Source organism: Eupeodes corollae, chromosome 1 (genome assembly GCF_945859685.1).
Source record: "Eupeodes corollae chromosome 1, idEupCoro1.1, whole genome shotgun sequence".
Classification (NCBI taxonomy): Eukaryota; Metazoa; Arthropoda; class Insecta; order Diptera; family Syrphidae; genus Eupeodes; species Eupeodes corollae.
In genome coordinates, this window is record NC_079147.1 from 309523588 (window position 1) to 309537332 (window position 13745).

At 36.2% G+C, this 13745-nt stretch overlaps 1 protein-coding gene across 1 annotated transcript; it reads right to left on the minus strand.

The window, feature by feature from the left end:
• Positions 1-1065: 1065 nt before the first annotated feature.
• Positions 1066-13353, minus strand: LOC129942837 (alsin homolog). The gene is made up of 6 exons (XM_056051929.1): positions 10761-13353; positions 10241-10695; positions 2981-3111; positions 1917-2915; positions 1530-1857; positions 1066-1461 (listed from the first exon to the last, which is right to left on the minus strand). The coding sequence occupies exons 1-6, from the start codon at positions 12988-12990 to the stop codon at positions 1417-1419; spliced, it is 4188 nt and encodes a 1395-aa protein (XP_055907904.1). The 5' UTR covers positions 12991-13353; the 3' UTR covers positions 1066-1416.
• Between the last annotated feature and the right edge of the window lie 392 nt (positions 13354-13745).

Here is a 13745-nt window from a genome sequence, read left to right on the forward strand (position 1 = left end):
GCTTAAATTCATCTGGACAAGCTTCTCTTTAAGGATTTGCACAGGAGCGTTTTCCAAAAAACTCAAAACACGAGCCATTGCATTTGCATCCATGTTTGGAAAAATTTTAGGATCAAATTTTAGGACAAACAATTTTTTTTTTAGTAAATTTTCTTTAATTTATCGTAAGAAATGCAACCACTATTCAATTAAATGAGGAACTTTATCCCACTTCTGATTTATTATAGGGCTTTTCTTGATCAAAATAAGAAACAAAACGTATTAACTTGAACAAAACTTCTTTATTACTAATGAAAAATATTATTTTGATTACATGGAAACAGTGAAAAATAAATAAGCTTTAATTTGATTATTCTGAGGAAAGTAATTATTAAGTACAGTGATATTTCATATCGTAATAGATGAAGCCTCTTACAATTCTTATATCTGTCCAGTTGCATTACTCCCTCAAAGAATTTAGCCTTAATATCTTACTTCTAGGAATGCTGATCAGTTTACCATGGAGCCCAATTTGGAAAGTACAGGGAGATTCTTTCATTAGTCGCACTACACGAATGTGAAATGCTTTACCAGACTCAATATTTCACACTCATTACAATGTGCTGACATTCAAAACCAATGTGCATCGGTATCTTCTTTGTAATCCTATTCTCCTTCCTAATAACTTTTACTGTATTTAATCATTATAAAGGTATTAATATCCCCTTGAGTGCGCGCACAGTTAACAAAAATTGCATTGGTGTCATCTGTGAGCAAATAGTGGAACAATTGGCAGCGCACAGAGCTTTAAACTATGGTCTCAAATATATTAGAGCAAAAACCTTTTTTCCTTAGCGGTACTTCCTCTTCCTCTTTTTATGAAGCAGTGCCTATAACATTGTAGATCCCATGTTATCGTTTTATAACACTAATGGAGCTCAAATTTATGTTTGACAATAACAAGAGGTTATCTAAATATGTAAGTAAGCACTATCTTTGGCTTACCCAAGGTTGTAAGCTATGTTAAGTTTCTTTTTTTTAAATCCTTGAACTTCGAAAAAAATTCGATATAAAAAAACAACATAATTATTTTAACTACGATTTTGTTTACGGTTTATCGTAAATATTTTAATATAATTATTTGTTTATTGCCACTAAACTCTATGCGTTTTTTGTCGCCCAGAGTTAAAAGAAAATAAAATAAAATTTGAAAATAATATTAATAACATAATTTTTGCACTTATCACGAATACCAACAATAATTACTTTATTTACAATACATATAAATATTTCTGTCTTTTCAAAATATATTAATTATTTGTATAGATTTCTCTCTTTCTTAGAAAATAAGCAACAGGAATGTTGAAGATCGTTCGCTATTAAATGTGTCCGCAAAACATTCATTTGGTTAGGCAATCTTTGCATTTGTTATTGTTACTACGACTTTGATAGGAGGTTCGATGTGATGTGTTCATATGCCGCCTTGAAAAATATTTTTAAAAAATCATGAACAACTTTCAAAATGAATAATTTATTAATATGAGGCATACCTTAATTGTTGTGTAGCAGTAACCTGCTAAACCAGACATTTCTGATTCGAAATTTGAACCCCCAGTTAGATCATCCAATAGCGCCAGTTCTGCTCCTAAATGAGGCACTCCCGCTCGAAGGACCAAAAACAATGCCAACGGCATCATACTGTCTGCCCCTAATATCACAGAGTTTTCCATCGCAGCGCACTTGTGGGCTTCTGTTATAAGTTCAAAAGCCCGTTCTATAACATTCAACATGGCTTTGGGACTGTACTTTTCTTGTACTTGTTTGAGCATAGCTATAGCATCGTGGAAGTATGTATTTGATACGACAACGAGATTCGACCTAGATTTGGTTGAAATAAGGAGTTAAGAGTCTTAGCTCATTAGATCGATTAAACTTACTCATCTAACGACAAAATCCTTGCAAGTTCCTTATCGGACAGCTTATCGACAAAAGTCAAATTCTGTCGATACTGTTCGTCCTTGCGGCTGTACTTGTTTGCATAGAGCACAAACAAAGTCGAGTGGATTCCCTCGGACAGGACAATTGGGTAGAGCAAACTGATATGAGAAATAACCTCTCTAGATCCCTCAATGGAACAATAATCCTCTGGTAGAGCTGGGAACAGTCTTCTCACGATGCCATACACCCTCTTCGAGATGGCTTCCCATTCTTGCATCGCTTGCTTCGCCAAAATCGGTGTGGGTTTCACCTTCCAGCAGCCGTACGAAGTGTAAAAACAATTAGCGATCTTCTGGTTCAAAAAATGCAATGGGTGATGTGGATCCTTGAACGCCTGTCCCAAGTACTCCTTCATCGAAGCCACATCCTCTTCTGTCAGCGAATTCACACCAAAACTCGGAACGAATTCCAAGCCATTTGACAGATTCAAACCCGAATTGGCAGTGCTATCGATAGAACTGCGTGTACTCGTTGAGTTAATTGAATCAGTTGCCCAGCACTCGAGTTGGGCGTTCAGCAAACTGCTGCTTAGGATGTTCTCCTCGTTAAATGAGATCTCATTTGGAAGATAATCCCAGCTATCGTTCAGAGTCTCCTGACTGTGGTACTTCTTTGGTTGTGATTCGTCTGTGAGATCAAGGTAACTGGCTTTGCGCGACGGCACCAATAAACTGTTCATGGACTTGAGGCTTATCTTATCCAAACTTGAGGAATAGCCCATTGATATGTTTTTTGCAAAGTAATGCGTCGAAGAGGGGATATTATCCAAATCCTTGTTTTTCTCACGGTTCTTCTCATTTGTCATGAATACTGCTATGCGATTCCAAAGATATTTCGGAGAAGCGGAAGCATCACTCGGCCCAAAAACATGCTCCTCAAAATTATCGAAAAGGCTTCGCCATTTCCGGGAATTATCTACTACTAGTTCTCCTATTGACCTATTTTTTTAAACAGAAATAGTTTTGAGAGTAACTGAAATCAAAAGTGGAAAGTGAAAACTTACTTGGGAAATTTTGGAAACTTTCGGTTGATTGCAACCGATCCAGATATAACACGAACATCGTTCCATGTCCCACTTAGATGGCCACTAATAACATTTCCAATCATATTACAACTGACGTTTTCCTCCTCGTCCTTAAAATAAAAGTTTTTTTTTAACTTTATTATATTTTCGATATTTTCAAAGGTTTGATAATTTAAAAAAAAAGTATGTAAGGAAATTCAATGCGAGAATAAAGCTACAATATCGATAAAAGTAATCGCAAGAGTCACTTCATCTGTTCTGTTGCAAAGATATTATAGAGGACCTTGTAGAAAAAGTCCCCCAAATGCATTCATCAATATATCTTATTAAAATAAAAAACAATATAATCAAGAGGACTCCTGGAAAAGTAACTAGAAAAAAAGGCAACCTTTTTTAAGCTCTCAATTTCAGTATTAAACCAATTATGGGTTAAATTGATATATTCTTCTACCGCATTGTCTTTATGGAGACTTGCAGAGTATAGAAATACCCTAGATACAAAACCCGCTTACAAAATCCGAAGTTGGCAAATGAAGGGATTTCTAAACTCGAAACAAAAAGCTGATTTTTTGCTGAATACATAGCGAGTTTAATATTTCTTTTGTCACTCTCAATAAAGTAAGAACCATGTGTAATAATAATTTATCAAAAATAAAATCACCAGGGTACGATCTTATAACTGCTTAATAACTTTCAATTGCCTTCAAATAACTCTAATATATAACAAATACATGCCCTAAACTAAGACATGTACCACATCATTGGATAATTAAATAAGGTATTATTAAGAGAGGTAAACTACATCCTCTTAAAGACCTACATATCTCTTTTATAAAACATAGCAAAAGTCTTTAAAAACTGCAGCTGAAAGTTCAGCAAAGTATTGACACTTTAGAGTACGGTACCAGCAAAATTATTTATTTATTTCTTTTATTTGTAAACTGGTAAAACCAGGCTCACATAAGTTTTTTTAATGCGTAAAGATTTAACCTTTTTTAACCTCTTTCGATTTTCAAAATACATACTATGATAAAAAGAAGACTAGACGACCCAACGGTAACCGTCGGAGCGGAACTTTCTCCGCAACGCATCCTTTTTCGGAGATTGAATTCCGGTTTGAGGTAGGTGTCAACTGAAGAAATTTTACAGATATGAGACGACGCAATGCGATGGATATAAATTTCAGGCAGAGATGTGCAAACGATATATTTTATAAAATAAAGACAATAAGCGTTTTAAATCATGAAAAATTGGTGGCAGAACGTAATTTATTGCTTATAAAAAGTATTTTTTTTCAATTATAATGCGCTAACATTTTTAAGACATGTAATTAGATGCAACAAATTTTAAATCAAAACTATCGAATAAAGTCCCCTCCCTATTTCAAACATATGTTTTTGTTTCCATTTGAAGTGTCAAAGAAAAAGAATAAATTGAAAAAACGTTGAAACATTAGTTGTTTTTATTTATTTGACAATAATAATAAGAAATGGATAGTGTTGGTTTATTTTTGGACGCTGAATCTAATGAGCTAAGGGCGCAAAATAAAGAAAATAGGAGAACATTGTGAAATGAAAGCAATATACGTCAACTACCTGACGTGGCGTAAGAAAACTTATTTTCTAATCTAATTCGTATCTTCTAATAATTCTACGATTCCCTTCCAGATTCAAGAAAAACTTTCGCCCTCATATTGCTGAGCGCTTAAAACAAACAGTCCATTATTAATAACACAAGATAACGAAAATAAAGTAAATTTTTTTTGTACTTACATTTTAATTAACTATTTAAAAAAAAAACACTTTCAGCGACAAGAACTTGTCGGAGGACTTCGGAAAATAGTGTTTGTATGTGTCAAGAATAAAACCAAACAAGTACTTCATCGCATGCAAATTGCATGCGTTGAATTTTGTCGAAGAGAATGTCCGATCAGCTGATCGGACAACTACTTTGACGCAAAATGTCTGCGATTCGAAGGTAATCGGAGAGAATTCCGTTCCGACGGTTACCTCGATAGGGTCGAACAATATTTTAAAACCAGTAGAAGTATAGAAATAAATGTTTTTAAGTTCAGTTTCAAATAAATGTGAATTACCCTTCAATATTATGTAATCAACATGAGGTATGAAGCCAAGCTTTGTATCAAAACAAATTACCAATCATAGAATTTATATTCAAAACTAATTAAAGATGAACATTAAAAAATTATATTGGGATATATCATTTAAGGCAATTGTTGATATCCAACTGCAATAAAAAGTTATCTTCAAATGAAGATCTTGCTGTAAATACTTTCACATCATCCGAATGCATCAAGCAATTAGAATGTTCAACATTATTTAAATCATTGGTAAGCATTATAAAAGTCCTTGTGGAAGACTCGACACCGCGTCAATAAAATTTGAGACACATTCATCTTTCTTTTTTTCAGACTAGTATACATGATTACAATTAAAATATAAGACTTAACACAACCATGTTGTTTTTGAGACATTAACAATCATGAGAGCAAAATAAAGTCTTTGGGTTACCATTCCTTTCAAAAGTGTATGCTTAACTAAAGGTTTTCAGATTGAGTTTTTCACTTAGTGCTTAAGACCACTCTTATAAACGGGATCCATATGAGATATTTGTCAGTCTTCAATAAAAACAACAGTTTTTAATGATTCATAAAAATAAGGGCCAAAACAATTGATTTCGAACACTTTGACAAAAGAATAGGCGGACTTAATTAAAGAAAGAAATGTTGGTAACATTAAATGTTTTTAAGCTTTCCCAAACATATTTAAAATCTTAAAATACTTTGTACTTAGTTTAAAATCTAACAAAGGAGCCATAAAAGGTTACAAGCTGTGAATATTTGTTAAAATACCAAAATTATAAGAAGTTTAACAGAAACGAGCGAAAAAGTCACATGATGACTGAATATCATACGATTTATGTATGATCCTCATATTCGTAAACGAAAGAAAAATATACGACACGACACGACACAATCTGCATTCCATAAGTCGTTTACAACTTTTGTCACTCGTTTTGTTGTCGTGTCTAAACGATAAGTATTTTGAACGCTTTCATTCAGCATTCTGTAAGACGAAAAGAAATGACGACAATGAAAAAAAACGACGATATCTTTCGTTTGAAAATTTGCTCACGAAGTTCGCTAAATTGTAAGTTTCCTTGTTAAATAATTTATTTTATGGAATTTATTGGAACTTTATTTGCGATAAATAAAAACAAAATATTTGTTCACATTTGTAGTTGAAATTAACAAATCAGAATCAGTTCCAGGCCCTGGTCGAGCTGATGGAGAGCAACGAGCAGTAGGCTAGGGGATTTTAAAAAGGAATGAACAAAACTGACATAAAAAGGAAATGGAATTTCATACCTGAGCAGCTGAACTGCAAGGGTCCTCCAGTAAGAGATGGAGATGGTTGGCAAAAGGTTTGAATAGCTTATTTCATTAAGTTCATTCATTAAGACTTTAAGTTCAAAGTGAAAGAAATAAAAGGAACTGGAGGAGGTCCAAACCAATTGCAAATTTGCTTAAATACAAACAGTGGTTAAACCCAAACGGAAATAAAACCGCATTTGTTAAACATTGAACAATGAATTTTTATTTAGACTCTAATTTCATTTTGACATATGTTTGTTTCTTTTACATCGTTTAAAAATCTGCTACAAATTCGTCGCGTCGAGAACTTATGGAATGCCACTAAAAAAAAAAACGAAATAGGCAAGATCTTCTTTTAGAATTCAAAATACTGAGAAAGATTTTGAATTAAATTTGATTTAGAAAAAAATACTGCACGATGTTCCTAAAGATTTACAACTTTAAAATGCTAAAATGCTTTATTTTTAGAATTTTCAAAATGTTGTACTCTTTTATTAAACCATGGAAGCTTAAGCAAATTCAAGATAGTTAAATATTTTACAAGTCATTCTGTTACTTCATTAACAATGCTTTGAAAAATCAATATCACCAATTTTGAACTCACCAAGTATACGAGGAAATTGCTTGAACATTGAAACATGTTGCATATATTTACTATACTTGTTGGGCGGATATTTATCTTCAGAACATGTCTAGGCCAGATTAAAGAATTGAAATAGCTTGCTGGAATGTCAAGCTTGAATCTTCTCATTTATTATTAAGCCAGTTCATGGTAGTTTTATGATTTAGTCGGAAGTAAAAAATTGGAAGCCAGAACAAACCTTGTACTTAAAAAAAAAGAAATATTCCCAAGGACACAGCTGTCGTATGGAATAGAAAAAAGTAGCTTGACTATGAGCTCCCTTCTTTTAATTCTGTTTTTGAACGACTTACATATTGAGCTCCCAACACATTTCACTTTGAAAGGTCAAAGATTTAACGTTCGTTTGTATGCTGATCACATTTTTATATTCCCTGGCAGTGCTTCTAATTTCCAAGTCTTTATTGATAGTTTTCTTGACAACTGCACCAAATCTAAGTTAACAGTCAATCTTGAAAAATAAAAAATAATTATCTTTCGCAATGGAGACCGAAGAGCCGCTTAAGGAAAATGGCTTTTTATTGCTGTGGTGATAGCAATCACAAACCAATATAATATATTGAGGTTATTTTTAACTATAACATGTCTGGGAAGGTACACCTTAATAACGGTTTAAAAAAATAATGCTGTATTGTGTTGGAGTTTCGGTGTACAAGAAGCATATCCAGATGGAGAAAATGAAGCGTTTCTATCTGAAAAGGTGTTTTCTGTTAACTAAAATACAAAATTCTATCGGAAATTATAATTCGGAAGAACATCTACTTGGCTAATGAATGGATTATTACATTTTCTTCTATTATTATATTGGGGATACGTAAATCACAAAAAATCATGGTAAGTAAGCTTAGAAAGATAAATCCGAAAATTCCTACGACTTTGTTCCTTTGGTAAAGGAAGCAATTTAACCCTATTTCAGTTCCTCTATATCAGTTCTTAAAATCCACACTTAAATATCGCTCTCAAATAATGAGCTTATTTTAGTTATTATTAAACAGATCACAATATGTTATTTAACTAATCCTTTTTTTCAACCTAATAAGCAATTTTATTGAGTTTTTGGGCAGGTTCAGACGACATAAGGGACTGGAAAGTAAGGAAAGTTTCTAGCATCTGATTTGCCAGCTGCAAAAAATTGCGTTCCAATTAAGGCAACTTTATTGGAAAGTAGACTGGAAATTTAGTCAAGAAGAATCTCCCTAACTTATAAGTTAATTCCATTTACAGTCAGTCACATTCATATTCGTACACTCGCCTTTTTTAATAAATTTTAGCCCAAAAAGTGCAATAAGTAACTTGAATTATAAAATTAAAATTTTGTCAGCTCTCTTTTGCCTGTAATTTCTAATTTTCTTATTCTTTTGTCGAAGTGATCCCACAGATTCTCTATTGGATTTATGTCTGGCGATATGGGTGGTGTTTGCATTACTTTTGGGCAGTTGTATGAACCCCAGGTACGCCCTTTCAAGGCAGTGTGTTTGGGGTCATTGTCTTGGTACAATAAAAAGTTGTTGTCTACACTCAGTCGAATGGCACTTTTCCTAGGATTTGTTTCTTCAGGATATCAATATACACATCCTAATATACCATTAATAAATTCAAGGTTACCCTCTCCTGCTGCCGAAAAACACCCCACGCCATCACGGAACCTGCACAGTGATACTAAATTCGTTGGATTAAGCTCTAAGTTTGGTTTTTTCCAAACTCTCTAACGGCTATCCGATCCAAAGAAGTTAAATTTACTCTCATCCGTAAATATTATGTTTCCAAAACTCAACGGTTTCGTTTTTATACTTTTTCGCGAAAGCTAATTGATTCTTTCGGTTAACTTCTGATATCCAGGGCTTTTTCCTAGCAACCCTACCATTGTACCCTACTTATTGCTCGGCGAACGGTTTCAGGATTCACTTGCTTGTTGAGTCAATTATTAATTTCAACCAACTTTGGAGCACTTAACTTAGGATCTTTCTTTATTTCGCGGATAACATATTTTTCATCAACATTGTTGGCTTTGTTTCAATTCGGTTTTTTTCTTTATATCGTTTTATAATGTACTGAATAGTTGAACGGCTTTTATTAATAATTGCATCTATTTCCGCGTTTGATTTTTCCTTTTTATGGTGGGTTATTATAAAATTCCGTAACTCAACACTTGTTTCTATAGTTTTTCTTCCCATTTTTCAAAATTTTCAAACAAAACCGTCCACACAACTTACTAAATGCATTGACAATGGGCAGGTTCAGACAACATAAGGGACTTCATTCTTTGAACGTACATTTTGACTACGGCAACTAGTTAGTTTTTTAAGTATCATGAATTTCAAATTCAGAACTTTACTTTACAAACCTCTACTTTAAGTTCATAGTAAAAAAAAGTTCTAAATTAATTTGTCTCTACAAAACACTCCTCAGGCAAGGTACAAGTCCGACACGATTTGTATTTTGTATTGTAAATAAATATTATTTATTTCTTTTCCAAATTTACAAGGAACCTTTTTACAGAAAATAAATAAATCATAGAGTCATAAAGTTCAGCTTTCCGTTGAATGAAAAAAACATGATCAATTGTCATGTTGACATAAGTTGACTTGACTTGATAGTTATTGAGATTTTTCTTGACTAACTTTCCAGTCAACTTTCCAATAAAGTTGCCTTAATTGGAAGTCCCTTACGTCGGCTGAACCTGTCCAATGCTTTTGTGTTAAGTTTTTTTTTTCAATATGAGTGAGAATTTTTTTTTTAACTTGATTCTCTTATTTGATCAGAGCTTTTTCGTTAATGGTCAAGATTGAAATTTTGGTTTGCAAATGTGACGAAAATGACTTGCTTAATATAAAAATGCATCTACAAATTAGTCCCTTATGTCACCTGAACCTGTTCAGTGCTCTGATTCCTAAAATAGCACAGTCCAGCACCTGCAAAATTCATTGCGAAGCTCAAATGGAAAGTGAAAATCAAAATGAAAGGAGAAGAGCTAAGCTTGAACTAAAGTACAGTAAAATGTCTGGTTACTGGGAAAAAACTCTGACCTATTTTCTATCCAGAACATGGTAATGTTGCATAAGCAAATAATCGGATAGTCCAAAACAAAGTCTTCAGTTACCGAAGTGGTTGAAAAACACACTGTATAATACAATGTTCGGAGATTAAGACGAACCAAAGCTATGGCTATTGCATTGGTTAGAAAGAAAAACTCAATTCAACTCACCTCATCTATTGTTCCATTAGGCATATAGTACGTCCCCTTCCCAGCTGGGCCACGCATCGTGAGCTCTCCTTCGAAGTAATAGTCGTTTTCAAAGACAGCAATTCCCTGGCCCATCAACTCGTCATTCACAAAGATGCCCTCAAAGTAATCACCAGTCATTGTGATGCAGGTTCCTGCTCCCACACGTTTATTATCGACAAACATTCCCATGTACTTGTCTCCACTGACCATGTCATCCAGGATGCCATATCCGCACTTAACGTTGAACTGATAGTCCCCCACATAGGTGTACGTATTCGTTCGCAATAAGCCGTGACCATGGAAGAGGCCATCTCGGAAGTTACCCTCATAAACTTCGTTGTTGTTCATTTCGAAGCAACCGTGACCATGAAATTTTCCAGCTTTGAAGCTTCCCTCATAAACACCAACGGACGGAATGGCCATTTTACCATGACCTGGCATACAAGAAAAAGTTTAAATCTAAAATTTAAGAACTTCAAAAACATTTTTCAAGGCTTACCTTCTATTTCACCATTGCGAACGTCTCCAAAGTAGAACTTTCCATCGGGGTACTCCAGATAACACTTGCCGTGCATTATTCCATTCTTCCAGCGTCCATAGGCTTGCACCTTGGCGTATTTTGGGTGCTTGCTACTGAAGACGTACGCCGTTGTTCTGACATTCGATAGCTTGCCACCGGGACGTCCCAACGCGGCCATAATACTTCTCTCTAGTTGATCATACCACAGAACTTTATCCTCGTGATTTTTCGCCTCCAAACTGAATGTCTTCTCGGGTGTGATGATCTTCAACCTTGACTCAGTCTCCTTCTTTACCCAAACGGCTACCAAAGGATATGTGTGCAAATTAGTTCCTCCATACTGACAGAGACAGTCCGAGAAAAGGATGAAGCAATTCGTCCCCAAGGCGGTCACTCCGCTGTACCACTTCAATGGAACAGTGCTGGGCGCAAGGATGACTCGACGATGCTTCTTCATAAACGGGCGAATCTTCAAGTTTTTCTCATTCCGCAGCCAAAAGTCGTAAGTGTGCTCGGCGAGTTCAACGTCGATGCGACTCTTTCGAGAGAATTCCTGCCATAGGAGCAGCTTCTCATTCAATTCATTCGAAGCCGGCTCCTCGGATTGATTCTGAGCCAGTGTCTCCAGGATTTTGACGAAATTCGAAATCTGCCCGAAAGGATGTGTGAATATCTGCTCCAACATCTCCTTGGGTGGTGAATCGACACCAGCAGCGTTGGAATGACTCGACTGACTAAAGCCGTTCACCGACTTCAAGTCACAGAAGGCCTTCGTGTAGTCCTCGAAGATTTTGATAACCTCTTTGGTGTTTCGCAGCCAAAGGAGCTCCTTAAAGGAAAGACTGTCCCCACGATAGAAGCTCTCCAGAGACTTGCAGCAGGCAAAGAGTGTGTAGAGAAGCTGCAGATAGCAATGACGGATTTGTACGAATTGAGTTTGCGTTCGTTGGAGCATTTGCAGCGACCGAGCCACTGTTCTGCCGCGCTGGCAGAGATGCAGACACTGCTGGAGGGACAGAAGGAATGGATAGTAAGCTTGCTGGAATTTGAAGTTGTTGTAGAGCGTGAATTCTCTGGCTGTGAGGATCAGTGGAATGTTCTGAGGAACGTTCGAGACGTGCATTGCCAGCAGATGACGCTTCATGACATCTCCATTGTCCTTTTCCAAACGCTCGCCATTCAATTTCAGCATGACAGTTCGGTAATCTCCGCAACATGCTTCCAGAACGTGCGACTCCATCGAATCAACGGACACAGTGTCCAGGCGCAGCTCTGCCGGAGAACTTAGTTCTGTTTTGCCATTCTGAAGCTGTTGTCGAGAGTTGAGGCCCCAGTGAAAGAGGCGTCCATCGATAGTCCGCGCAATTGAGTGCTCCCTGCCGGCGGAAATCGCACACACTCCGATTTCGCACAGATTCAGGACATGATTCACCCCAGGTCGCTTGATGTGGTCCCCAGTTCCGAGAACTCCGTTGTTGGAGGCCCCGAACGAGCACACTGTCGTGTGGAGGAGGGCATAGCCGCAGCGAAGGATGTCCTGAATGTTGTCTTCGAGGCACATCGCTGCATCGCTTTCTCGGCTACTTAGCGAGTTCTCGGAGCAGCGTTCCATGCGCGAGGAGTTTCCCGGACGATTCGAGGCAGCTCTCTGCGAGTTCCTGCCAAAGTGTTCACCCTCCTTGTCGCAATATTCGTTTTCTACTATGACTATAAAGAAGTCATCCCCAGAACTCACATCCAAGACGGGTTTGTCGAAGCATTTGAGGCGAATCGGAAGCTGGCAGTTAAAGAGCTCTCCACATGCACCCATTGCATACACCTCGCGTTTATCGGTGACGAAAACAGCCCCCAGAGAGTTGCACTTCACTCGCGAAATCCTGATCCGTTCCTCGGCGATCTCAAGAGGGTCGAAGGAGATTTCTGTCCAGCTACCATCTGGATTCCTCGAACGGACCATCCCGGAAGTGTCGACAATGTAAAATCTATCCTCAAACATATCCATATCGACTATGCTCCGAAACATCACCTCAAGGCTGAGTTCGTCATCACCCGCTGCAGTGGGAATCGGTCCTTGATAGATAATTCCATGACTCAGCAGATAGATCTCACTCTGCGTCGCACAAATGCGACTTACAGCACCCAATTCCTGATCGGCGAGGCATCTTATTCGCAGATCTCTGCCATTGTGGCAGATTATAAATGGATGCATCGTTCAACCTTGAAATTGTTTTGTTTTTTCTTTCTTTTTAGTTTTTGTTATATATATTTTTTCTTATGCAAGGTTTGTTGTTTAGTTCGAGTTCCAAGTTCTTTTGTTTTCATTTTTGTTGTCCATTTCTCATTGCGTAGGAGTGGAATGGAGAAACTAACTTATGAATGTTTTTATTTTCACTTTTTAGGGCAAATTGGGTTATGAATACATTTTGCAGGGTTAAATACACACTTTAGTTCTTATATATTAAGCGAGCATTAAGAAAATTACAGAAAATATTTGGAAAATTTCACGAAAATCAATTATTTTTCAATTACGAATACGAATCAAGGAAAAATTATGACTTTTCTTTTGCTTATTATGACAGCTGGTTGGGTTCTGTGACACATAAGTCATAAATGTCAACATTCCAGAGATGCCATGTTGTTATTCAGTAGCTGTGTTCCAGACCTAGTCTCAAACAGTTTCAGACTGAAAGTTTTAGTAATTTTTAAGGGCCTTGCACATGAGAGCGAACAACGAATGGGCGAACAAACGTGATTTTACACATTTCAAAAGGTCAATTTAAAAAAAAACAACATTTAAATTATAAGAAAGCAATTGACATTATTGTTAGGATAATAAAATTTGCATTTTGTTCTTTAAAACATGAAAATTTTGTAAAAACACTTTGGTAGTAACGAATTGCAGTGTGGTTGCTACGAACTGTCAAACTCTATTGCGGTTCCACATACCATCCACACTGCAACGAA

What these genes read in the sequence shown, in the direction of transcription:
- LOC129942837 (XM_056051929.1), bottom strand. Translation starts at nt 12,990, where the DNA reads ATGCATCCATTTATAATCTGCCACAATGGCAGAGATCTGCGAATAAGA. An exon ending in AAGTTTCCAAAATTTCCCAA is followed by an intron (nt 2,916 to 2,980) that starts GTAAGTTTTCAC and finishes TTAAAAAAATAG; the next exon opens with GTCAATAGGAGAACTAGTAG. An exon ending in AGGATTTTGTCGTTAGATGA is followed by an intron (nt 1,858 to 1,916) that starts GTAAGTTTAATC and finishes AACCAAATCTAG; the next exon opens with GTCGAATCTCGTTGTCGTAT.